The 27572-nt window shown below is 42.4% G+C and overlaps 5 protein-coding genes across 5 annotated transcripts in view; 3 read left to right on the top strand and 2 right to left on the bottom strand.

The window, feature by feature from the left end:
• The window catches only part of Octbeta1R (Octopamine beta1 receptor), a 29292-nt gene extending 24778 nt beyond the window's left edge, over positions 1-4514 (bottom strand). The window contains exon 1 of the mRNA XM_002054808.4: positions 4110-4514. The gene's annotated coding sequence lies outside the window, so the exon portion shown is untranslated. The remainder of the gene's footprint in view (positions 1-4109) is intronic.
• Positions 4515-7569: 3055 nt separating this feature from the next.
• Kots (Kotsubu) lies at positions 7570-11274 on the top strand. The gene is made up of 5 exons (XM_002054809.4): positions 7570-8076; positions 8418-9870; positions 9931-10652; positions 10710-10906; positions 10968-11274. The coding sequence occupies exons 1-5, from the start codon at positions 7931-7933 to the stop codon at positions 11117-11119; spliced, it is 2670 nt and encodes an 889-aa protein (XP_002054845.1). The 5' UTR covers positions 7570-7930; the 3' UTR covers positions 11120-11274.
• A 654-nt stretch (positions 11275-11928) lies between these two features.
• Ipp (inositol polyphosphate 1-phosphatase) lies at positions 11929-13306 on the bottom strand. Its single transcript, XM_032439081.2, has 2 exons — positions 12727-13306; positions 11929-12669 (listed from the first exon to the last, which is right to left on the bottom strand). Exons 1-2 carry the CDS (start codon positions 13205-13207, stop codon positions 12020-12022), a joined length of 1131 nt encoding a protein of 376 aa, XP_032294972.2. The 5' UTR covers positions 13208-13306; the 3' UTR covers positions 11929-12019.
• Positions 13307-19949: 6643 nt separating this feature from the next.
• On the top strand, positions 19950-20568 carry LOC116651876 (hepatoma-derived growth factor). The gene has a single exon (XM_032439136.2). The coding sequence runs from the start codon at positions 20011-20013 to the stop codon at positions 20470-20472; it is 462 nt and encodes a 153-aa protein (XP_032295027.1). The 5' UTR covers positions 19950-20010; the 3' UTR covers positions 20473-20568.
• Positions 20569-25152: 4584 nt separating this feature from the next.
• Positions 25153-26349, top strand: Art9 (Arginine methyltransferase 9). Its single transcript, XM_002054812.4, has 3 exons — positions 25153-25392; positions 25456-25685; positions 25740-26349. Exons 1-3 carry the CDS (start codon positions 25288-25290, stop codon positions 26281-26283), a joined length of 879 nt encoding a protein of 292 aa, XP_002054848.1. The 5' UTR covers positions 25153-25287; the 3' UTR covers positions 26284-26349.
• Positions 26350-27572: the final 1223 nt, after the last annotated feature.

The raw sequence follows: 27572 nt of genomic DNA, 5'->3' as shown, positions 1-27572 counted from the left end.
GGATTCATTTTGCTTAACTTATTTCATCTCATCTTATATTAATAAAATTGTCAAAAACGGCATAGTTAAAAATATATGCTAATGATTCTTAAAAGGCAAAAGATTTGCATTACTTATATAAATGGAGCTTCGTGGCAGAATTTTAAAACCTTCTGAACCCAATTCTACATAATGAGCACAAGTGCTGGCGTTTTAGAAATTTTTAACGCAAATGTGAGAAATACTTTTTGTTTAGTACAATTTTTAAAGATTTTGTGAAAACTCAGTTGAAAGGTTAAAAAATTGTTTGTTTTTTTCAGAACGAAAAACTTTGATTGGTTTTAAGTCGAATTAATTTTCAAAAAAAATAATTAAAATATGACTCGAGCTGTGAAGTTTAAGTTTAGAACGGGCAGATGTCGATTTTGCAAGGGCGGCAAAATTGATGTCTTAAATTTGAAGCAAGCAACTGGAATCGGCTAGCTATAATATATATAAGATACAGAAACATTATTCACCGAATCTATTCAAGAATGCAAAGTGAAGAGGTTGCACAACCTTTGTGTAAATTGCGCAGAATGCAAAGTGCATGCTCGGGTGTGCGGGAGTGTGTGTGTGTGTCTTGATATAAAAGAGAGCCAGAATGCTTGCAACGATAGCTTGGCTTGGGATAGGAACAGGGTATCTGCTAGTTCCAAAGAATTGAGTAACAAATAATGGATTTTTATTCAATTGCAATTCATGTATTTTTGTGTACTAAATACTTGGCTTGACACACGTTCAACTCTTAATAAATAACAAATAAAATGTCTTTTGATATACGCACAGGTAGTTCACTTTGTACTTACATACAAGCCGTTTCCTAGTCAACCACTTGGGCATTCATATATTTGCTTTTTTTTTTATCTATTTATAACTCAAATATGATGCTGAATTAAACTGTGCACAAATCGAATATGTGTGCTGCTGCTGCTGGCCTTACGTACGGGTAACCTTGTTATTCCTGTCATGTTTTGCACTCCGCTCGACTATCAATCAAACGAAGGAGCCTCAAACTCATCCTGCTGGCTGCGTCCTGCTACAGCTATTGCCAGCTATTGCAGCAATGCACACACTTATCAAGGCTAATTCTGTTATGGCCCTTCTAATTGACCCTGGCACTTGCAGTCGACAGAGCACTTCGCTCTTAAGTCGCCCCGGAATCGACAGCTTTAATTTACTTTTGTTGTTCTGCTGCTGGAACATTTTTCTCTCCCTCTCCCTCTCTCTCTCTCTCTCTCTCTGTCATGTTGTGGCCAATTAAAGGCCCAAGCTGGAAATTGTTACTCAATACTCAGCCCACTAAAAATCAAATCAGTAACTGGAAATATTTTTTCGCTTGGTTAGCCGTGTGGAGTGGGGGCGGATGACTGGCTTGGTCGTCAATCAGGCAATCACTTAATTAACTACTTCAAAGCCAACAATTGGCAGCAACAACTTAAATAAACGCTGCCCAACTCGCCAAACTTTTAATGCTCCTTCTTTGTATGCCCTGCCAGAGGGCAATATCAACTGCCACGAAATGTGTAGAAAGACGTCTTTGGCGCCATGTCGTATAAATATTCTTGATTCACAAACAAACCGATATAGACATGTTTGTTTATCTTTTTGAGTCAGTTTTAATATATTAATGTGAGGTTCGTAGAAAAAGACGTCTTGATCAAGAACCAAGTCTATATAGACATGTTCGTTTGTCTGTCTTCTTTTTTGTTGCAGCTAGTATATATATATATGTATATATATATATATAGCAAATGCCAATTGAAATATGTTTTTATTTCTTAGAATTAAAACAAAATTTGCAATTAGTTATCATCAATATGATCCCCACATTACGGCTAATACTACGTTGTCAGCTCTTACAATTGGAATCAGATCTTAAGCCTCCTACACTTAAGTAAACTCTTATCCTCCCACGACTTCTATGGCTGCTTAGGAAGAACTGATTAACAGGAGCATTATCTACCTGCATATCGGACTGCCATATCAAATAGCTCGCATAGGATAAATCTGTTGGAAGGGTGTACAAGGAGTCTGAAAACATTTTCGGACCAATAGAGCGAATAGAGTGCAATCAGTTTGGCGGCGCACAGCGATTAAAATGCGTTCAATTAAGGCGCCTGTTTGTATGGAACTTTTCGGTAAAACTTTTGAATATTGCGCCAAATTTGGCTCAACTAAATATTATTGGATTTAATTCAATTCAAAGCAAGTGTTTTTAGCACAACCGATTTGGGTCAAATGCATGCGTCCTCGGGTAGTTTGAACAAATTTGAACAAATTTGATTGTGGATACGGGCGAGCGCGCAGACAGGTGGGCGGCCAATTTGGAACATTGTGAACTTTGTGTAACATTCACGGCTACCACTTGACACTTCGACGGGCAAAGGTAAATTGCAATCATGTAAGGCGGCAGAGAGCGAGAACGATGGTGCGGTAGGGGGACAGCTCTCAATGCAGAATAAAGCTGAACTGAAGTACGTGACACTTGCCAGCTTAATTAAAATGAAATGTGCTAATGGAAAATACTCACAGAGCCAATTGCAAAACTGATGACCACGTGTGTTTGCCCACACTTCAGTGTAAAAATAATTGAAATGCCCGAATATGTAAATTGCGCATGCTGCTTTATATTAAGGGCCGCCAATCAGCAACATTTATAGAATACTTAATTGACTGCATCTCATATATTTCAGATATTTTTAAACTTATTTTATTGCCCAGAAAACGTGTAAGCGTGTATATTGTTCTTTTCGAACCAATATTGTATATCGCTGGCCTATTTTCAGTTTCTTACATTTTAGACAATATATATGTATATATATAAGTTTGTGAAATTTTTCGGATTTGTATGTAATTCAAAGTATGCAAATGTACAAGGTATGTTTGTATTTTGCAGTTTTTCATGCCTTGAATTTAAGTACAGTAGGAACTCGCTCAAGGCATCGCTCGATACAAGCAAAATCTTGTGGTACCAAAAGTTCTCAATTTTCAAAATTTAATAATTGCTCTATACAAAAATTAATACAAGTCACTTTATAAGAAAATCCGTTTGTTTATAGAAAATATACCTCAGCTTTGCAATTGAGCTTTGTTGAGTTGTGCTTAGCGAGAGAGTACTGTAGTGCTGGATCTCTGCCCCTAGCTATAATCTAATTTCTGCCTCTTCCACGCGCTTTATTTTACAATCTCCTCTTATTCCTCCTTTCTTCGCTTAACTAAAATAATTATCTAACTTTCTTAAGTAAATATTTACATATATTACATGGTTTATATATTACACGTTATATTTAATACAATTTAATTTTGCCCAAAATGCAAATAGTTATGAAATTGAATTTAGCTGCATCGCTTTGTTAGTTTGTCTCTCTTTGACCTAAATGTGGTAACAAACAAAAGAACCCCCATCTATTTTGGGCACATGAATGTAAATGTTATATATTTAAATTTACATTCAAGGATAAGTGCATGCCGTGTGCTATTTTTGGGAAGCCAAAAGTGGGAGGGAGACTCCAAACAGACGACACAGCCAAGCAGACAGACAACAGAATAGACAGACAAACATGGTAAAACACGGCTCGAGGGCCACTTAAAGCATAGAAATAATATTAAAATTTATGCGTGAATATGAGTAACAGGCGCCACAACAGGAGCACAGCTACTTTGAAGGTGGAAAGACAAACCGTCGCGGCCTGCACACACGCAAAGCACATCGGAGCTTAGAAAAGAAACATGTTAATGCTGTTGTGGGCAGGTGCGACAAGGTGACGGCTCGGGACAGTTGCTTACACGCTTCAGGAGTCTCGGAAAAGTAATATTTCATATGCGTGCGGAATGAATTTAACAAATCTCAACCACGTTAAGTTAAGCACCAAAATAGAATTTAAGATTCGGTTACAATAGGAACAAATATCACATTCATAGGCATAACCCGAAAACTCATTTAAATAATTAAAAAAAAAGGCTTTTAAGCGAACCTTTTGGTAACAACTAATTGTTTTCATCGAAACAATGCCATTGTGTCACAAAATGGTAAACTTTAAACAATTAAAAGGCTTTTGGGTAAGAAACAAAAACAAGTAACTGCTTACCAAGATTTGACGAGCTCCGGCCAAAGTGGAGCCAGACTTAATGCCTTCAAGTTGGAAAACACTTAACGGTGATGGTGTTTTTCCTTTCGCTTTTCCAGCTTAAACCGCCAAACAAACACCCATTAGCAGCAGCAGCAGCAGCAGCAGCAGCAAACAATACTCAAATCGCGCCGTGCAAACTCCGCGCGTGCCAAATGTTGTGCCGATAATTTAAAGCAATTTAGGTGCAAATTTGGTATGTTTTCTGGCGCAGAGGCAGAGGCAGCGCCTAGTGGCGCGCACAGGTGTGTGCACTGGACGTGTCTCGCAGCCAAGTAAGCAAATTGGCGAGAAAATGTTGCGCCAGACTTATGCCAAGCGCGTGCACAACCGACTGGAGCAAAGGATAACGCACGACTGCGGCGCACGAGCTCCGACGATGGCGAGGACAACGACGCCAACGCTGACGCCGATGTTGACGAGCTAGAAAAGCCGAACACCAAAAGCAACAGCAGCAACAGCAGCAGTTACTTTATGGCCCATTGGCAGAGCCTCGTCGGCTGGCATTAGTTGAAAGTAAGTAGAAATATGAAAAAGAAGTAACAAAAATAGCAGCGATGGCTGCGCTGGCAGCGACGTCGGCGACGGCAGCGAACGCGGCGACAGCAACAAATAAATCGCTAGTAGATTATTCGTGCTGGGACCCAATGCTGCTGCCCCGCACCCACCCCCGCTCCCGCTCCCGCACCCAAACACTCATTTTTGACGCGCGCCTGTGTGTATGCTACACAAAAAAAAAATTGACAGCCACAGCAAAGGGGACACATTCGCCGTTTCGGGCGGCCTCTCTTTTTGGGTAAGTAATTTTCGTTGTTTCTATTTAATTTATGACTCGTGTTTTTCTTGTGTTTTTCTTCTGTTTGTTGTATTTTTATTTGGCTTTTATTAATTTGTTTATTTGCGCGCGGCGCTGCTCATTGTCCCGCTGCCAGTTTGCCTTTTAAACGTTGCTTTTTATATGCTTTTAATACAAGCTTACCTTCCACATACTCAGGCAGAAACACACACACACACACACACACACACACACATACACACAATAACGGCCTTAGATAGACAACTTTATGCACTGCGCCACGCATCCTAACCTATTCATCCATACAAGAATGTGCTTGTGTGTGTGTGTGTGTGCGGCTTCCTGTTGCTTTGGGAAAGGTTTGCGCGTGTGTGCTGACCGGATGCACTGTAAAAATTCTAAAACAACTTAAATTAACTAATAAATGAAACTGTCACTAAGTTAATTTAAAAAGGAAAAACTAATTCTGGCTCATAACACGTTTGTAAATAATAATTAAATCAAAAGTCAATCAGTTCAAGTCGTTATATAAATTATTTAAATTTATGTAAATTATTTTAATCATTATATGTAAATTAAAGAAAGAAAAAACAAATTTTTGGTTTGTAAACAATGATTGAATCAAAAATCAATGTTCCTTGTTCAAGTCATAATATAAATTATTCAAGTTTATGTAGGAACATTTTAAGGATTTTAATACCGGACTCAGCTGTAAGCTGCAGCACAAATAAAAGTTTTCTGTTTGCACAGATTTGTATATTCTTTGGTAATTATAGAAACATTCTCCAAGTGCAATTTACTTGGCTAGTCTTGGTCTTTGTCTTGTCAGTGTCTCTGCCAAGGGGAAATTGTTGCTGCCACTGTTGCATGCGCGGCAAAGTTCTTTCTAGCTGGCTTAAGACTTTGCTCGTTTGTTTTTAGCTATAATGAACTTCAGTTTATACTACATCCACATTCATTTCGCTTTGTTGTCAGTCGCCAGTTCTAAGCCCTGGTAACGGTTTGCTGGCACTTTGTGTAATTTTAACGGGACAACTCAAAATGTAATTCGGCCGCTTGTTGCTCACTTTGCGTTAAATAACTCATACGCCGCGTGTTGTGTGTGTGTGTGTGTGTGTGTGTGTGTGCCAGGCCTCATAAAGATTATGCAGTACGTATTTTGATTTACTGTTGCGGGCCACTTAATAGACCACAAAAGCTGGAAAACTCCATAAAGCACATGCAGAGGCAGAGCAAGGCAAACCAACCAGCAAATGGCCACAAATGACACGTTTGGTGTTAAATGGAGGTCGCCAGTTGGGTGTGCATGTTCGAACGTGTCTGCGTGTCTGCGTCTCTGTGTGTGTGTGAGCTTGTATGTGAATGTCACAGTTACAGCTAAATTGTTTGTACAACATGCATGTACGGCAAACATAAATCCCACCCAACGTTAACTAAACGTGCGACTCCAAGCGAAACGGGCTGTCTTAACCGCTTGATTCCCGCCTGACTGCCTGCCTGCCTGCCCGGCAGCAGGGCAATTAAAGACACTGTGTGTATTTTGTTTGCGGTTGTGTGTGTGTGTGTGTGTCTGTGTGCGTGACGCCTGCGCCCAGGTTGGCTTTAAGTTAGCCGTTGCCTTTATCAACGTTTGCGAGCCTGCCTCGTCTGCAGCTCCTACAGGTCATTAGCGAACTTTAGTTGTAGCCGATGAAAAGCTACTTAATAATAACAATGTGTCCACACATGTATAGATATCTTTACAGTGAATTGCATTCAATATCATACACAAGTATGCTGCACATTAACATACATACAAACATACAATAATACAAATACAAGCAATACATGTAACTGCACATTCAACTGCCGTTAATTCGGCGTGCAGCAGGCGTTATGCCTGCAATAACCATCTGTGGCTGTTAACATATGTGTGTGTGTGTGTGTGTGTGAGAGAGAGAGTGTTTTCCGCTTGCATCCGAGACCATTTGTCTGGACTTGAGACATCCACAAAAGCAGCTTTAATTGCACGGAATCGTCACACTTTGCTGGAAACAACACAAACAACCAGTAATACAATGCAGTGTCAGCCTGTCTCTGTCGCACCTTACCTATCTCCCTTTCTGCAGGATAATAAAAGCAAGCCAATTTGGCTTTCGCACCCAACACACGTTTGTCCGCTTATAAAAAGAGAGAAAGACTTCTACGGACGACAAATCTAAAGCTTGCTTAAAAGCACTTGTATGTTAGCCGTCACAATTACAGAGTTGCCAGATGGGCTCAATGAAATAACATCATGTTTTAAGCCCAACTCCGAAAGCTTTAATTGAAACATTATTTGTATCGTTTGGACCCTCCATATGTTAGCTAAGCAAAACACCCAATTATTTTGTCTTTCAAATTTTTAAGTTACTCTTCATAACATTATTCGTTCATTACTATATCGACGCTGCACTCGAAGTCTCATTTGAAAAATTTGAAAGCAAGTATCAAGTACAATTTCAAATATAAAATATCTGAATCTGTTTACCAGCACTGTAAACTGGTGTACAGTACAGTGCACAGTACCAGTTGAGTATACCAGTCGCCGTACATTAACATTGCATAATCCGAAAAAAATACAAGCCGAGTGGAACAGTGCATTTTGAGTACATCAAAACGGTCGCACAATTAGCTGAAGCAAGAACATATCGATAATTCGCGAGTTTGCACCGCATTTAAATGCGCAAAAGCTATTAAAAAATCGCTGAGATTAAGTAACTTGCTACTGCTCAAAATTATTTAACATTATATAAGTAATAAGCATGCTACCAGAGTGAAAATTAATATTGTGGAATTGTAGCGCATCGCATACTTTGGATTTATAGACATACATATACATGTGTACATTCGACTTTGCGTAAACTGAACAACCGTTAGGTCCGCCATCTTTCTCGGTTTCTGTCTAGACCGCGTGATTCTGCTTTTCTAAAAACAATTTCTTGTGAATCATTGCTTAGCGTCAATCATGAGCTTGGATATTGATAAACTGACGTGCATAGTTTGCGGCACCTGGGCCAGTTTAATGTGCCAGCGTTGCGGAGAACCCTACTGCAACGACGTCTGTCAACGCAGGGATTGGCAGCGCCACAAATATTTCTGTTCCATAATGCCGTAAGTAGCAGTGTGTAAAATGCATGCATATGCAACTTTATGTGCATGTGTATGTGTGTGTATGAATGCGCACTTTAAAATTGATTAAAAAATGTTTTACTACATTAACTAAGAAGGGGTACACATACAACCTTATGTATGCATGTATTGGTGATCGGTCTCTGCCTTGGTGCTATTTTTTTTTCGAGCAGTTTGAATATACCCTTACAAGAATATTTTGATTTTATGACGAACTATGTAACGCGTAGAACAAAATTTCTCAAAGCCCGACTGCGTCTATGTGTATATTCTGTATCATGTTTCGCTTTGTATTTGTTGTTAACTATATTCTATTTTTCTAGACCCTTGGTAAAGGCTTCAATACCAGCGGCGGCTTCTAGGCATGAAGCAGCTCCTACCTATGTCGGTAACAAAGCATCAAGTCCAACTCCTATTCTAAATGAACACAGCGCACTTGAACCTATGGTAAAGGATTTAACGATTGGCGAGCCAATTGAGAAGCAATTGAGTCAGGCATGGCGTGAGCCGGTGATGCCGTCGGAAAAGTTGTTCTTCGAGTGTCGCGTCACTTACATGGAAAAGGATGGATCCATTTGGGTTGTGGATATAGCCAATGCTGAGCGCCTGGAGCGTCTCACCAACAACATGGCGCGCAGCATGCAGTACCAGAAATCATGTTTATTTGAGAATATTCTTGTTGGCGACTTGGTTGGCGTCAACGTTGACCATAAAATGTATCGCGGTGAAGTGATCGCACTGAATGCCAGCGCCGAGGTGCGACTCATTGATTATGGTGCAGTTGTTAGAAGCGAACTGCAGGACATGTATTTGCCTGTGCCGCGCATGGCCGAGTACAATGCGTTTGCCTTAAGGGTTAAGCTGCCCACCAATGCGGGTGTGCAGATCAACAAGAATCTAACATTGCGCCTATTAGGCAGCCAGACGCCTGATGGCATCGAGCAGGTGCAAATGAAGCCCAAAATGACAATTCCCCTCAACTTACCGGTTCAAATGCTGGCCATTAATCCGGAGGTAAGCTTCGTAAGAACTCTGCAACATGACGCCGCACTCAAGGAGCCCCAGGTGGCTTTGCTGCAAATTAAGGTTATGAGCAATTTAAATGACGACTTGAACGCCAGGCTGAGTGACAAGCCTGGACTGCAATTCACTGAGCCCTTTCCCGAAGAGATACGTACATTCTTTCTGGCGGCCCGTACCAAGCAGGGCTATCGGCGTGCCATGTTGCTTGACTTCATAGAGCAGCCCATGCTGTTTTTGGTCTACGAAATGGACGAGGGCCGCGTCTCGTTGACCGACGAGGTGTGCCGCATTCCCAGTGAGCTACTCGGCCATGCATTGCGCGTGTTTGCCGTCACTCCAGCAGAGGACTACACGCGATCCTTGCAGCAGGCGCTTATGCAAGCCGGTGACAGTCTATGCATCAAGTTTTGCATGGAGAACTTGCACAGCAAGGACAAGTTGCGCACGGTCCAGGCATCGCTGCTGGTCGACAATACCCAAGTGTGCGCTGTGCGCGCCATGACGTTCTTGGGCCGCGTGTGCGACCTGGGCCACAAATACTGGCGGGAGTCGATTGAGAACGGTAGCTTGGTGTACATCTCGCATGTCATCAACTACCAGGAGATCTGCATCAGCTCTGTGCAGACCAAGCAGTACGAAGATATCTTTAAATACGTGGAACCAAAGTGTCCACCATTTAGGCAGTCCAGTGATGTCGTGGTTGGAAGCCTTGTGCTTGTCGTGAGTCCCAGTCGAGGCAACTTTCGTGCAGAGGTTAGCAACAATATTTGTCTATTTGATTCGTTTAGTAATACATTTTATGTTTGACCACAGATTACTGGAGTGGAGAACAATAAGTTTGTTGTTCGTAACATCGACACGGGCTCCACGCATAATGTGGCACGGAATTACCTTCGCATGCCTTGTCCATTTATTGAGAACTTGCCCGTGTGCCAATGCCGCGTCAAAATCAAAACCATCTGCAACATACCGTCGTCGGCAGTGCCGCCAAATACAGTTGCTCTGCAGACATTGATGAAGCTCTTTGCCCAGAAAACGGAGATGCAGGTGGACTTTGAAGATGCCGATGGTAAAACAGTTGATTTGCTTGACTTTTCGGCCGAGCCGCAATCGTTGATGACCCGCATGCTGCCCCTGATGTTTACGCCAGTTGCAGTCGAGCTGGAGCCAGCTATGAGCTTACCTGCATGCCCGGTTGTTGCGCCGGAGCCCATCAAGGCGCTACAAGCCGAGCAAATATCAGCCATTGAAGTGCCGCCGCTTCCACCTTCGCCGCCAAATTCTCCGATAGAAAATGAAAAGTCTTCTAAAGCTGTGGAACGACACTACTTCAATGATTTGGAGCGTCATCTCTTACCGCTGGGCGAAAATATGATAGTTTTGATCCTAAACTCTACGGATCTGCATAAATGTGGATACGCAACAGCTTGCTTCTTCTCCAGCGAGAAGGTCGCAGTAAATTTCCAGAAGCTGCTCGATCGTGTGGCCAGCATTGGCATTGTAGACGATACATTGAAGCCGGGCTATTTACCTGAGTAAATAATATATTTTAGCAAGGCCTGTAATTATTAAATCCTGTCTCTCTTCAACAGCGTTGGCGAACTGTGCCTGACACTTTTTTCCGAGGACAATTCTTGGTACCGTGGCGTTTGCCAGCGTGTTAGCGGGCAGAAAGCTAGCATTTTGTATTGTGACTTTGGAAACTCGGAAGTTGTCCCCCTGGAGCGGATTAAACCAATTCCGTCCGAGGTGCTGCATGGAGTATATGCCACCAAATGCTTTATAGATGGTAAGCGTTTGAATAAACTTATTCCCATTGGACTTATATAAAATATTCTACCTAATTTCAGGTTTTGATAAATCAAAAAATTTCATGATTCTTGAGGAATATCTGGCAGATAAAAATAAAATACTCTGCAATGTGCTCGAAGGACCTGAGCCCAATTCTCGTCTTATTAGCATTCCACATTTGGACAAGATTTTGTCCCAGGAACTTATTTAATTTTCATTTACTTTAAAAAACCTCATTTTTGACGATATGGATAACGTCCTTTTGTTATGTTTTTACATATACATATACATATATTTATAATTAATATATAATGCTACGTTTGTTTCTGAGAAACTTGAAACTTCGAATAAATTTTATGTTCATAATTGACTATGCGTATTAAATTTTTTGAATTGGATTGTTCAAGAAGGCAGATTATTGTCGCGACTTTCAAAAAGTGTTTAATTTTTACTTTTCATTGCGTTCGGGAAAGTAGACGTGAGATAAGCATAGGAAAAGAGAGAAATAGGCAATTATCTTGTTAATTGATATCTTTATATGTCTGTGTGAATCAATTATTGTTCAATCTCCCTTGCAATGAATCTTATTGCTTATAGCTGTCAGTTGCTTATAGCTGACTGTTTTCTAAGGAATTGTCTTAAGAGAAAATATATAAAAGGCTATATATAGTTCTATACTTTATGCAGCTTGCCGGGAGCTGACTTTATATATATATATATATATATATGTAAACGTATCAAGAGTTGGATTAATACCAACAAATTTTTGAAAAGGCCCACCCGTTTACCTTCTTTAGCCGGATACTCCTTTTGAGCGGAGAAATCGTGCCCGACAGCTGCTGTTCTAGTTTTCACTGCAATTGATGTTATAAGAAAAATATATATATCTTACTATAAATGATATTTCCATATCGGTTACCTTTTACTTTTAATGGGCTGAAGGTACTAATTAGCAAGCCCACGATTGTTTCGGTTACCTGGCACTTGTCCGTTGTGTTAGATCAACATTTTAAAAATGGGTAGTTGGTTTTCAGTTTTTATGCGATACAAAGAACAACAACAGATTAGCGACAACAGCAATAATAAACGGGGTATAAAACAAAAACAACATTTAGTGCTCAGCGAATTTGCTAAAGATCTCCTTTAAAATGCTGATATCTCGCACGGCTATCAAGCCTGTTGCATTACGCTTCCAATCGGAGCCAGATTCTGTTGGAATGTTCTCAGGTGGAACATACTTTATTGGTATGGGCAGCTGTTGCTTGATGCTGGCATTAAAGTCGAGCACATTGCCGCCTAGTGCGCGCAGAATAGCCTGTGGGGCACAGGTATCCCATCTGAATGTGGAGCCTTTGCTGAGCACGTAGATGTCCGCCTCGTTGCAGATAACCTTAAGTGCCTTGTGACCTGCTCCCGCAGAAAATGCCAGCTGATAGTTTAGGTCGAGAAAACGCTGAAGTATCTCGGACTGCTCGGAACTAGAAAATATTCCAATTTTGGAATGCCCATGGCTGCCGCCAGCGTCCGAGTTGCAGTTATGAGCCTGTACACTGGGCAAACAGACGCCCCAATACAACGAGGAACTGTACACGCGCTCATCCAGCTTATGGCCAAAAGGCTGCGAGACTATGCCGATTACAGGTGTGCCGCTGTCGCGCTCATAGACTCCAATCAGCACGGTGACACAGTCCAGCCCTGTGGATGTGATGCCAGGAAAGTCGGTGAACATGCTGTCACCCGAAATGTACTCAGCAGTCGCATCTGGAAAAGCACGGGTGTATTAAGCAACAAACAAGATAAATACGATATTTTACACACCAATTGGATCTATCCAAATGCCCAAATTGCTATAGTCCAGCTGGGCTGGAAGTTTCGGAATGTCGCCAAGCTTTGCTGCATATTCGACGATCTTATGCACTTCGGCCGCCAAAGCATCAGCTGCCTGCTTATGTCCATCGAGCACCGACTCCAGGCAAGCGGCAGTTTCGGCTTCCGTGTCGCCCACAGCTATGGTAATTTCCTGGCCCAGTTTGTTGGTGAAGTGCGTGGATTCCTCGCCCAATATTGCATCGCGCATCGCTGGGAACAGTTTGCCCACCTCGTGCCTGATGGTCTCCTGTATTAAAACATCCGCCAGCGTCTTGAAATCGTGCTCGAAACGTTGATTGGCCTCGGCGCCAGTCTTCTCCTGGACGAGCAGCGCCAAAAGTTCGTCATTGGAGCGACAAACGCGCGCAATGTTTGCCGCCTTCTCTGCACAGTTAATTAGCACTCGCAGCAAATTTATGTGCTCAGCCATGTCTGCTAGTTACACTACGAATTAAAATTGCATACTTTTAACGTTTTGACTTAGCTTTTAAGGTTTCATTTTATATGCCGACAGATTGCTCATATATGCCAGTCATCGACTATCGGCTGCCGCCACACTTAGTACTTATCGATGCTATGCGATAGTTACTCACGCAATGTTTGGTGCTGCCAACTCGATACAATAACTGACACGTTCAATTTGAATATTTGTTTACGCTGGATTTTTATACATCAAAACAAAAGTTGCAAATAATTATTTATGGTTATTTCTAGGTAAAAATTTAATAAAAATATGTTTATAAAGAGTGCATTTATGATTTAATTTATTTTTGATTTTCCTGTGCAAGTGAAATGTTTAGTTTTTTTAAGGCTTTGTGACTTGCCTTCACATCTTCATTGAAGCAATTTTAATTGGCAATTAATTATTACGCACTCACCGCCCCATTTAGCGTGATCGGACAAATTTATAAATCATGTCAAAGTAAGGCATTGCACAACCAAGGCAGGAGCATAATATTGGACGAACTGCTGCATAATTTGCACCCGATCTTATCGACGAGCAGCGCTAATGATTCGCATTAATGATGCTCGGCTTCGCAGTGCTTCCCGCACTCCTCAACATCATCTTATGAAATGAGACCATCAATCAGCTGCTGCTGCAGCTCTCCTGCCGCATCCCAGCGCCTGCCTCTCAAGCATTTGCATATAAATTGCTGCTAATGTCGCGCTATCAAAGTGACTGCATCAATGTGGCAACGACTACGCATTCTTGCAATGCCAGCTCTGCCCCTGCCCTGCCCCAGCCCGCCCTTGTTCTGACTGCCCTATGGGCCAGCGTTCATCCCAGTTGCAGGTTATACGTGTATCGCTTGGCTTATGCTAATTTTCCCAGGCAGCGCGACGCCGAGCCAGGCCAAGCAATTGATGTTTGGATAACGTTGACTTGATGACTTTGCATAATTTACGCGGCAGCGGCAGCAGCAGCAGCAACATGTTGGCTTCTCGTTGGGCTAATTTTTCACTCAAACGCACGCGTCGCTTATAATGTGTTAATATTCATGCGGGCCGCAACGGCCGCAACATATGTTGCATTTCGTTTTGGCCACCTTTTACCTTTTGACGTTTCAATTTTCATCTCGCCAACAACTTTTTGCCCAACGATTTTTCAACGGCTGCCCATTTTTCAACAGCTCAGCCTGATGTATTCGTCAGCTCCGCGGGCCTCTCCAGATTAAATTAAGTCCAACGAAAAATGTTCTTTTGTCTTGGTTAACAAACATTTTCAATTGGAATGTTCTTCCTATATGTGAGCACATGAAATAAATAACAATGATTCAGTTTGTGGACGTCGCAACAACAAGTTTGTCGCCTCAGTCTTTTGTTTTACTTCATAATATATTCATTAAGGCTGTAATATGCTTCACATGGCTACACATGTTTTTTTTTTGTTGGTTTATTTGTCTTGAATGTCTTGGGCACCCTTTTCAAGTCTAACAGCCTTTTAATTAATCGCTTGGGCTAAACAAATTCCTAATGAGTCTTTAATTAATCGCCAAAGCGAAAAGTAAGCCAGTCGCTTGTATAAATATTCTCTCGTTGTTTATAAATATTTAAATTTTCTGTGACTTGATTTCTGTTATGGCTGTTGTTGTTGTTGTTGTTGTTGTAGTTGTTGTTGTTGTTGTTGCTTCGGCTCCTCCCCTGAGGTGCTTTAAACAAGTTTCAGCGCTTCTACAAATTTGTTTGCTTCGATCATTTCTTTTTTTTTGTTTAACATTTTCTTGCCTTGCAGTCAACTTGATTATTAAGTTGCCACAACAAAGCTAACAATGTTGATAGCCGTTTTTAATTAAGCGTCTCATTCGATTGCCCAGATCTCGCTTTAGTAATTAGGGGGCGTGGCAAGTCCAAATGGCCAGCAAAGTACACGTCTTTATTAATTAGCTAAGTAGCTGCGAGAGCTGCAAAAACTTGGTGACATTCTGCTGTTCGTTAGCGAAAGTTGGAGAGCAGCTGCAAGCGAGAGCGAGAAAGGGAGACAGCAGCCTGTGTCTTGTTGCAAAATGTCTGCCTATTGAACATAGAACTTGTCTTTGCCAGTTTTCGATTGGTGCAATTGCCCAACGGGCGCCAGATTGCAGTCTGCGAAAAAGCCAGCACCCACTCGAAAAAGCTGCTCAACGGCGGCTTCTATTTCTCCCGGTGCATTTCCTGCGTCCCCTGCTTCAGGTTTCTTTTTGCAGCATCTCATTGCGCCCCCAACCTTAGTTTAAGTCTTTCACTTTGGACCTTGACTTTGTTTATTACAACGATTCAAGTGAGGTTTTTTGGGAAACCTTTTAGCATTCATAATCTATTTTGTCTAATTTTAAGTTGGTCTTCCAAGCATTTTGGCACAATATTTATAAATCATTTATAAACGAGCTGGAAAAGTCTTTAAATGGAACATTTTATCAAGCCCTAAGGTTACGCTCTAAAAGTGTATTTGAGTTTGCTTATCACTGAATTTGGCAATTTTGTAGATGTGGTAAATATAAGACGATATTCTTAAGAGCCGACGGGATCTCCATTACAAAGTTTAGCTTTGTAATATATTGTGTGCAGCCCATAATTCTTAGCGCAATTGGATTTAAATTCATGTTCAAATATTTAGAATATTTTTGACATTTAAATTATTTTACAGGCAGGATAGAGGTAAAAAGTTTTTATCTTTAGCTTTTACCGGGCAAATCCAAATACACTCAAGTTTACTTCAAATGAAAACCAAATCGTATTCTTAAATATTGCCCTTCTTTGCGAATCTCATAATTTCGGACTAACACGTTTTTATGCTATAATTAAAATTTAATAATATATAAATAGATTTCCACTCTTATTTACTTTCATTCGCTCTTACTGTCTCCCTTTATATGATGCAGACTTTTTTAAATGGTAATATTATATTCTACTTCTATTTGTGATATATATTATTATTTATGTTTAATTTTGCCCTGGGGTTGGATTATCACCGAGCTTTGTAAGGCAGATCTATCGCTTTCTATGGGTCTATACAAATGCCTAGTCAATATATATATCTGAGAGGCGTATTTGTTTGCATTCACTTATTCACCATAATTGACAGGCAGAGAATTCAAATTAGTTTGTTCCGCCTGCCGCTGGTGTGTCCATTGCGATCGTATTCCTGGACACTAGTACTCGAACACAGCTCCAGCGGAAATACAATCGTATAGAAATACAAATCTGTTGCTGGACGAGTGCATATAAATTTTTTGCCATTTTGCCACTTTAACATTATTGTTATGATGATAAGCGAGCGAACGTTGCGGCGACCATGTCGAACGTGCTGCGCGTTGCGGCTGCCCGCGGAGCGAGACCAAGATCAGGTCTCAGGTCTCGGGTCTCGGGTCTCGGATCTCAACCCTGGCCAGCTGGGTACTCTGAATGGGAGTGTGACGGTGACTGTGACTGCTTTTGGGGTCTGTGTGTCTGCCAATGCAGAGTCATGTTTAATGGCCTGTGGATGGGATCCCGCCAGAACGCATCCTGCCTGTTCTGTTTGCTGATCTCGGTGCGATCTGGCTTGTTTGGCTTTCCTCTATATTTAAAACCATTTCATTTTCTGGGGGCCAGAGTGTGAATATAATTTAATGTGTGTGTGTGTGTGTGTGCAATTTTCAATATCGTTGCCTGCCTCCCGCTCGCCTTTGCAGATATTATTTATTATGCTTGATTGGTTTTCAAGTGATCATAAAGTAAATGATCGTCGTTTTGGGTCGCGGACCTGGCCCCGGCCAGTCTGTGCCAATTGTTGCCATTGAGAGCCGGCTCTGCCGTGGCGTTAATATGTAGATTTTTCGCATTGGAGGCGTTAGTTGAAGATTTACGCGCCGGCCAATGAATTGTGGCAGCTTTTCCACAGACAAGCCCGGGTCCTGACCCCGTCCAACTCTTGTAGATAGCTTCATTTGCCGCAGACACCTTGCATGCATTCCAATGGCCATATCCTGTTTAACTCCCACACACGCAGTCCATTTCTCAGATGGCCTCCAACAATTTGGCATTAACATTTAATTGACATTGATGATTGCGGCAGCGGACAACTCTGAGAACGGCAGCTACCCGTGCAGCGTGCTCGGAATTGGAATGCGAATGGCAACAAAATTATTAAAAATCATATCGGACCAGAGTGACAGCTGAGCTGCGTATGTCAGGCATATAGTCTGCTAGTTGTAGTCGTATACGCAAGCAGTTGCCAGCCAACTGACATGAAGAAGACATACAAATAAATTTGTGGCACCTGCAGACAGCGACAGATCGGCGAGAGGCAGATGGGCTGCAGGGCGGCCGCTGAAAGATGGAAGATGGACAGGCCTTGCGTTTCTAGCGCCAATCTCTCAAGATTTCTCAAAGTAAATGCTCAAAATCAACGCCAAGTGTTTGGGCGCTGCTTTCGACAGATATGTGTGCGTGTGTGTGTGTGTGTGTGTGTGTGTGCTGGCTTGTTTATTTGTCGGAGTGTGTTTTGTTTTCGCTGCTTTAAATGAACGTTATTAAGAGATGCTTATCTCGGAGTGATTTATTCATTAAAAAGGCATTTATTAGCCAGAAACAAGGCAATGCCAATGTGTGAGTGTGTGTGCGTGTGTGTGCGTGCTAGCTACACTCACCTGCACACACTCTCGTACACTCGACACCTCCGCATGGCCAAGACACATTTGGCCAACACGCTGCGGCTCGTTTGCTGGCCCGCTCGTCGCCTCATTTGTGCGGCATTAAAATGCGAAAGCGTGTTTGTTCCTGGAAAACCAACAAAACACACACACACACACACACACACACACACAGCCAGGCGTATAGGGTATAGGGGGGTGTGGGGTGGCCAGCTGTGTCGGGCTGCGCGTTGCATGCCTTTTGTTTTATTGACTTGCATATTTCCACAATTTGATGTCTGTGCGCGTTTTTAATCACTTAATTAGAGAGTTTTTTAATTGTCTTTACTAGAATTTATTGCAATTTATGCAAAAGGTGTGTGCTGTTTGCCGTGTTTGCGTGCCGCGCAGGAAATGTGTGTCTTGCCGGCCAAGTTCGTGTCTTAAGTCTTTTGTTTAAAGGTGACGCAAAAGTGCGTGAGCTGAACAGCTCTCCAGTTCACAGCAGGATCGTAGCCCTTGTAGACTTTCCTAACATAGACTCGACCAAGTCCCATCTCTACCTCCCATGTTTGCTCTACATTTTAGGACAAGTCTGAAAGTCTGATTGGGAATGCAATTGTCACATATTTAGACAATTTCTATGCTAACCAATGCCAGGCAATAGAGCTAATGAAATGGCAATAACTGAGGCACAAGCACACGAGGCACGAGGCCAGCGCATAAATACTTGTTAGTCCCCCTTGAGAACTTTGCATTCGAGTCCACAGAGACGACAGCTGAAGAGTAGTTGGACTCATCGTCGTCGTCCAAGTCGTCGTCTTAGTCGTCTGTTAATCACCTCCTCGCCTGGCTGGCCATGTATCATCGGGCCTGGAGTTGGCTCGGCCACGTTAGAGTGTGTTGGCTTCTACGTTTTGGTGTCATAAGGAAGCGTCTAAATGATTCATAATTTATGCCTAGTTCTTTGCCTGTCGCTGGCCATGGACATTCCCATTCCCACTGCCATTCCCATACCCATTCAGTTGGCCATTCAATGCTTTCGTTACTTAATTTTTCCAACTTAACGTACTGGCTTGTGCCTGCTGATCATATCCTCAGCTCTGCCGCTCCCCTGCCCCGCTCGCTGGTAATGCCTTTTGGCTGGCAAAGTGCGTGGCCATCGTCGTCGTCGTCTGGGACGTTGATAGTTGAAAAAATTACTTACAAATTACATGCGTAGCTTATGCCCCCGTGCCGCCTTCGGCTTGTTTGCTTAATGTGCTTTGCGGCGGGTTACGGGCCCATGTGTCCATGTGTCCATGTGGCTAGAGGCAGTCGTCGCTGCTGGTATTAGTATTATGTCTCGTGGCCGGCCGGGTCGTAAATTGCTTTTCCTAATTGAATTCTGAGCACTGTCAAGCCGAATGACAGTCAAGTGGGTGTGGGCCTCTATCAACCGTGCAAGAATGGTTTTTAAATGCTGAATGAATAAACGCCATCTTTTGATTATAAATACAAAACATTTCTGCACCTTGCTGCGAACTGTTCTCATTAACGCAAACGTCTTGAATCATCATCTAAGTGCATGAATCTCTCGAAATGGCAGTTGCAGCTACAGATTGATTAACATATTTAATATAGTGGCAATTACGCCTGTTAAATAATGCATTGTACAATAGCAATAATTATAAATGAGTTAACAAGCCCAGTGAGTCGAAGGGCTGGCAAGTTCGTTTTTTTAGTTTTGCGGAATTTCGCATGCTTTAAAATGCAGCACGAAACATGGCCATAAAGTGTAGTTGCGGTTAGCCTAGCCAAGTCGACAATTTAAAAAGCCAATTTGCACATAATACGGTAAACGTGAGCGAAAATCTTAAACAGAATTGTCCAAGCTATGGCTGCGAATTTCTGCGCAAATAGACGCTAATGCAAATGTCGCCACTTTGGCTTGATCAGCAGCTTATTAAGAAAACATTAACTCGGCTTGACCCAATTTCCGTTGGCATGCTAATTTGAATTTGCGCACGCTGCCCAACACTGGTGCACAGCACGTGTGCTCACGCCCAAGACCGCGATCTGGCAACGCCTGTGCGGCAGGCGATGCGCAATTGAATTTACAAATGCATTGCAAATAGACACGTTTGTGCCGTATTCCACAGAAATGGGACGCAAAGGCAAGAAGGAGCCGAAACAACTGGGTGTAGGCGATTTTGTGTTCGCCAAGGTGCGTGGATTTCGCGCCTGGCCAGCGCGCGTTCTACGGGAAGACGGCAACATGTTTCAGGTCTATTTCTACGGCACTTGCAACATCGCCAAAGTCGGCGCCACCCAGCTCTTTGAGTATGAAAAGTGCAAGGCACGTTTGGGCGAGGTCAAGCAGAAGCATTACGGCCTATTTAGAGAGGCGATGCTGCACGTGGAGCAGTCGCTGACCAATCCGGGCGAGGATCACGGCTATTTTCAGGCAAAGACCGACTTGGCCAGCGATGAGGCGGAGCTCGAAGACGACGACGACGACGACGACAAAGTAGCGTTAGCTTCGACAACTCCACAATTGAGAATGAAAAAAAGATTGGGCAGAACAATTGTACCATTTACACACATAACCGGCGATTCGGATTAGGGCACAGCCACATGAAAGTTGATCATTTACTGGAGATTAAGTTGAACAAAGTTTTTCTTCCCTAATGGAATTTAATAAAGAATTGTTTTTCAGTAACATCTATCTGATCCGGAGAGCTGGTTCCAGTTGCAATTTTGTGACACTCAGCCGTCACGTGGCAATTAAGGATTGCGTTTATCGCGTGGGCGTGTCTGCCCTGGTAATGTCCACTGCGTGACGCATCCAGTCGAGGGAATAAAAATGTTTCTCAGTTAATCAAAAACCTGCCGATACACGTTTCGATGGCAGCGCACAAATGGCAGCGCATTAAATGCTGCGCCATCAGCAAAAACCGTAGCCACCCCCTGGGTGAGAGCGAAGCGGGCATAGTTTAGCTTAATGGGCATCGTAAAGAGCGCTGCCCATGAAACTGGCTGACCCGAGAGACAACGGCACGTCCATATTTGTTTTCTTCCCACCCTACTTTTAAAGACGCCGGAGCTTTGAGCGCATGGTTGGGGGGATTATGGATCTGGCAGAGTTCGATTTACATTAGCAAATTATCTGAACCGCAGCAAATTAATCGCTGCAGTTGTTGCATCGCTGGCATCTGCACTGGCTGCCTGCCTCATCAAATATTTGGGTTAACAAGGCGGATGCTGCTGCTGCTGGTGCGGCCGATGCTGCTGTTGCAGTTAACCGCAAATCAGATTCGCTAGGCCTGCAATGAGATTTGGCAGGCACATCAAATTGGTTTTATCACGAGATGTTTTGTGGGACTTTCGGTACTCCAACAGCTTGCAGAGCAGCTGCTTGCCGTAGCTTTCGCAGATGAAGCATCCCTGACAGCTGTCGCTGGGTAAACGTTGTCCTGTGTCGTTGCGGTTGACCGCCTCAGCAATTGACTTCTGGACAGATTTTTAAGGAGTTAACTATTCACGCATAATTCATTTTATACTCGAACGATTGTTACTGCTTACCAACCCTTGGCCCACGTCCAGGGCAGTAAAATGTCAAATTAATGTTACGACATGTCCAACAACTTTTGATGGCATTTGACAATGTAGACTTGGAAATTCCTGCAGGTGACGTAGTGCCCCTGTAATTTGTTTGGCCGCACGTACGCTGGACATGATGGAGCATTGTCAACTTGTGCCTGCCTAGCATAAACAAAAAACAAAGCGCGCCGAGGGACCTGCAACTGTAGCAAACTGAATAGGCAGGTGTGCATGGAGTAGGAGTAGGAGTGTGCTGCTTGGGGTTCGATATCTGGCCAGCAAAAGGTGTCAATGTGTGGGCATGTCGCACACGTGTGCTTGCGGCCCGAGGCTATAAATTTGCTAGGTTTATTTTTCTGGCAGCCACAACAAACGGAAGACAAGCCATGGCCTAAAAGTCTTGGCCCGTTCAGCGGAAATTTGCTAAGGAAATCAAATTAAAAATTGCTTATCAGCCGCATTCAAATCGTGCTAACCGTTTGCCGGGCGCTAATTGGCAAAATAAACGCTGCGCAACACTGGCTAGATATGCATGTGTGTGTGTGTGTGTGTGTATATGTGCATGTTCGTACACTTTCATTTGCATTATCGAATCACTTTATTGCCCGGACAAGTGGCAGCCCAACAAAAGCATTCTAATTAAAATTCCCAAGTGTCGGAAAGTATATTTATTTCTTTGCAAAAATAATTGTATCAATCAAATTTATGGCAATCGAATTTGCCAGGATCGAAAGGGGAGCAAAAATATATCCGATTGGCTATTGCGTGAAGTCTGTTGAGTTGAATGACTGATTGTCTACCTACACTGTGCTACACAAGAAAAATTCGACTAAGAACCAAATGAAACATAAAACATCAATAAATATTGACTGTATATATAGATTTAGTTTTGGGTATTTAAATGTGTCGTCTACTCTGTCATAATCGATAATTGCCAACGATAACGATAGGCAATATTAATAGTACCTTACAACACTTATCGCAACGCAAGTCTATTAATCGTTACTATTTAAAAAACATTTTTGATTTATGTGTATAATCAAATTTACACTTTTTTCTGATTGCAGCCCTCAATATTGTAATTTAGTGTAACCCCCTGTAATGGTGCATGCAATTGAATATATATCAAATTTGCTGAGCCAATCAACCACTTAATTCTGTGCGCTTTGAGGACCATTGTTACGCACATGTTATTATTAGTGGTTCACAATTACACGAATCCACCCCGATGTTATATAAATGTAAATGTATATATATATATCCCTCGAGCACCCATTGTTCATTTGTTACAATTTACAACTGTCATGTAATGTGTCATAAACGCAGTCGATGCCAAGTCGGGCGACATTACAGCCATCGCAATGCATAATTAAGTCATAAATTTTCGACTGTGGGTCAGCAGGTGAAAACGACACGAAGCGATGCCATCATTCATAATTGGATGTTAGGCATTTGGTAATACACGGATGACAAAAGCATGCCACAGAAAATAAAACAAATTCAATATGCAAAGCGTCTACGATTTTTATTTGCACTCGTGCGCGCAGTGGGTGGCATTATTCGTCCGTTGGATACTTTACTGCCAATAAACATTAATTGATTTGTGCCAAAAAGCTTAACTTTTTTTTTGGGCCAAAACTCACTCGACAGGAAAGGGGGGGGGGGGGGGCGCTTATGGAGCCGGCCCACCCTGCGATCACCTGGGCTAATTAAGGTATGCCAGGAATGGCAAATTAGCATAAAACTTTGCAACATTAAATTATAATATAATACCCACTTTATTATGCTCATATACTGGCATTCGAGGTGCTCTTTTTTAATGGTTACTTTGTGACAAAATTGATTAATGAAGCAATTTATTTATTTCGTTTGCATATGGACAATTTTTATGGTACACTCAAATTATGACGAATTATATTGTTGTCTTTTATAGGCATACATTTTTTTTTATTTGTAAACTATCTGTCTGAGCTTGTTTTTTCGGCACAAGTTGCACAATTTGTGTTTCTCATTTTTGGGCTGGCAGTGAAAGTGGTTTTAGGCGTCATTAAATTTTGACCATAAATTTAATTTGGGTCGGGCAGATTAGGCGTTATTATTGTTTAACACCATCGTATTGGGGCGGCAAGATTTTGGATTCTTTTCGAATCGAAAACTTTTTACGAGCGTGCCGAAAATGTGGCTTCAAAGGTCGTAAAAGGCTTTTTAATACCCATAAAAGATTATAACTTAATTATGTATATTCATTTTGGAAATCTGAATACATGCTTTTATAAGAACATCTATTCATAATCTTAACAGTTGTTAACAGTCTTGTCGTGAGTTACTTGAAGCCGATTATCCTGGCTGACCTGGTATCATATTCTATATAAATATATACAAAAATATTTGAATAATACTTAGCGGCTATGAAAAACTCATAACTAGCATAAAACGGATCGTTAAATGCAGACCAAATTGTGTGTTGAGGCAATCAAAAAAAAAAAAAAAAGCTGTCTTAGAAAGTGGACATTAAAAAATGTTCGTGAATGTTAACAACATTCTTAACGAAAATTCAATTCAGCTTGGCCAAGTTTGACATGACAGATGGATATACACGAGTTCATTAGATTGCTTAAAAATGTGAAAATGTTTGCTTTCCTAATTAATTGATAGAGCCATGGTAAATTTGTGAAAGCCATCGCCTTGCGTTGCCCACAAAGAGCGCCTTTTATGCGTTTATAGCTCTATTTACAATTTTTGGGTATTCACATTGTCCGTAGCCCGAGATTTGGTGTCAGCTCTTTTTGTGTTTGTGCATGGTGTGTCTCTGGTTAATGGGCGTTTTTAAAATGCCATAAAATTGCTTTATAAGTTTACGATATTAATATGCACACCAATATTGGACATTATTATAATATATTGAGTGTCTAGCGAGCACACAAAAGCGCCACAAATGAGCCAAAGACTGTGACCCAGTCGTTGGCGAGACCCGATCTTTGATTTTGGTCAACACCAGCCTCGCGCACCCTGCGGCGCACATTAACAAAACTCTAAACAATGGCCAGACCAAGTTGCCCGGATCAGCGAGCAGGAGCATGCAGAGAAGGCGCAACAAACATTTCAATTTGTATAATGAAACCGTGCCGCGTCTTTCCCCCAAATGTGTTGCCGCTCTTGTTCCTGTTGCCTGGAATGTGTTGGGTATCAAATTGCCGGCATTTGTCAGCGGAGCAAGTCTTCCATAAATTAAGGGCTCGTTAGATAGCCGGCGTACTACGAGCAACAAGTTCTGCTGATAAAGTCAAAGTCATCCATTGGCTCATAACTAATTGTTGCTCCTTCAAACGGACAGCTGTGGGAGCCCGATAAGATGTTACATGTGGTTGTGACTTTTAGAGATACTTCTACGACAACTACTTAATAAATACTTGTTTATTTATCGCTACAAATTGTTTGAGATTTGTTTTCCCTTTAATTTATAATGACGCAAAACAACGAAGGAAACTAAGAAATAAATACATTTAAAATAAAAAACTGCAAATATACAATGTAAAGGCGAATGTTAATTAACAGATATTTACAATATATCATAAGCACAAGCTGTAACAGGTGCTTGATAATCTGTCATCAGGAATCACCCTGTCTCTGGCAGTTAATCTGTCAGCGCTCTGTCATCAGGAATCACCCTGTCACTGGCTGTTAATCTGTCAGCTCTCTGTCATCAGGAATCACCCTGTCACTGGCTGTTAATAAGCACAACAACATTCGCATTCAAATACGGAATATTTTGTGAGGATTCTAAACCTATGTAAGGCACAATTGTGTGCTTGCAATTGAGTTTTTCTAACTGCACAAAATGGAAGATGCTTGGAATATGGCCGAGAGCATGCTTTTGGACGTGCTCGTTTCCAATGTCTACAATCAGTTTATCCACCAGAACGCATCGCTATTCAAGGACAAGGTAAGGGCTTCCTTCAAATACTATGAATTTTACCAACTTCTTAATTGGTAAGGTCGCACGTAGATTGTACTCGATGTGGGCTGTCGCAGTGGACTGCTGAGCATCCTGGCCGTTGAGGCAGGCGCCATCAAGGTCTTTGCCGTGGGCAACATGCAGAGTGCCAAATGTGTTACGAAAGTTTTGGCCCATGGGGAGAATGCGGAGATTTTCGAGCCGCTAAGCGGTTGCATCAGCCAACTGAAGTTGCCTTGTGGATTGAAGAAAGTGGACATAATAGTGTCCGAATGGATGGGGTAGGGCATACTCATTCTCAGCTATCATTCAATAAGTCGGTTTGTTCTTTTTAGGCATGCGCTATTCGCGGATTCACTATTCTGCCAGGTGCTGTACGCACGTGACAAGTGGCTGACAAAGGGTGGCCAAATCTTTCCCAATGTGGCCAATCTCTATATACAGGGCATATGCCAGAGCCGACAACAGATCATCGATAAAAGCCTGCCGCCCATCTTGCTGATGGACGATTATGTGAATCGGCAATCGCTTATGACAGAAAAGTATCTATTGAAGAGCATAAACCTAAACAGCGCCAAGGATGAGATTGAATTCTTTAAGGCCGACTTCAAGATGAAGGCTGTGCGCAATGGAAAGGTGTCCGGGTGCATGCTCTACTTTGACATATGCTCCACAAATGCCAAGGGTCAGCTGCAAAAGCTGTTCTCCATAGGTCCCGAGTCGCCCAAAACGTATATGATGCAAACGGTTTTATTCCTAAAGGAGGATGCCCTCGAGGTTGTGGACCAGCAGCTTCTGTTTGGACGTTTTAGCATGGCAGTCGGCTGCTTTGCACCGCGCGGCGTTGAGTTCTCCCTGGGAATATGGCTGGGCCAGTAGCTGGCTGTACTTAATAAAGGGTAATGCTGATGCTGATGCGAATGCGAATGCGAATGCTGAAACGGATGGCTGATGGGTTGATGTATTCATGGCAATATTTAGGCGTTCTTTGGGCAGTTCGCCTTAAAGGCCAACACGTCGCTCCGGCTGAAGGCTTGTGAGCAGCGATCGTTGCAAGATCAAAATTTATGGCCGTGCTGCATCAATTAGGGCGGCAGCCCGACGACTGCTGCTCAAAAGACAATGGGCAACGCGGGCTTGGTTTGCGTTTTTTGCTGACCTGATCGGTGTTTAGCTTTGACGTTGCTACAACGATTTAAAATGATGTCGCGCATAATTCACTGATCGAGTACAAGATCGAGGATTCACGTTTCGCCAGACTTTGCGTCGTGCTCGGGCTCCCTCTTCCTGCAGAGCTCTGCTCTGTCTCTGTCTGCCCTCGTTTACAGTTAAGTTCTTTTGTTCAAATCTCATAACTGATCGCTGATCACTGATCACAGCTCACAGCTCCCTGTTCCCTGTTTCTCTGTTCACTGCCCGCTGCTGGCACTTGGTTAACGCTCCATACAAGGCGCAGTACAATGGGCTGTCTTCTCGTCCTGCCTGTGCTGGGCACACAAATTCGTTCTTTAAATGATATCTTTCGAGTCAGCGGCAGGGAATCGATCCACTCGCTCGCATGCTTAAGTGACATTTTGCGGGACGTGGGTCTGTGATGGATTAGCATCATTTTGCCGTGAGGATAATGTGTCGTCGACAATGATTTTGGTTGACATGTTTCTTTTTTTTTTTTTTTTTGGGGTTTCGTGCTGTTCTCGGAAATAATTATGCTGCTTTTGCGCAAAAGTAACAGCATTTTTGTACAAATTGCATAAAAATTTAAATTGGCCAGCGAACTTTTTGGCTTTGCGCGGCAAACCCAGAAAATTGCTTAATAATGAAATGCCAATGGATTAAGCGCAATTTGTGCGGTATGCCGAGATCGGAGTGGGGCATGCGGCATTTGGCGGGCCCACTGATCCGCGCCACTTGCTGCATTCCACTCGAAAGCTCCCTTTTTTTTTGTGTAGCCCGCTGAATTTTTACTTTATTTTACACCTACCCAGTCAGCACTAATGCCGTCTCTTTCTGGCGACTCGCTCTCTTTCTGCAGCTTTCCGCCTTTCGCACGCTCGCCTCGCAGCGTTTTCATTAAATTCGCTTAATAGCGCAATATAATTTAAACAAGTAGTAACATAAAATAAAACTCACAGCAACGCACTGAAAGGCATAAAACGAGGCAAATGATG

Source organism: Drosophila virilis, chromosome 2, assembly GCF_030788295.1.
Source record: "Drosophila virilis strain 15010-1051.87 chromosome 2, Dvir_AGI_RSII-ME, whole genome shotgun sequence".
NCBI classification, from domain to species: Eukaryota; Metazoa; Arthropoda; class Insecta; order Diptera; family Drosophilidae; genus Drosophila; species Drosophila virilis.
This window is presented reverse-complemented; position numbering and strand designations above follow the sequence as displayed.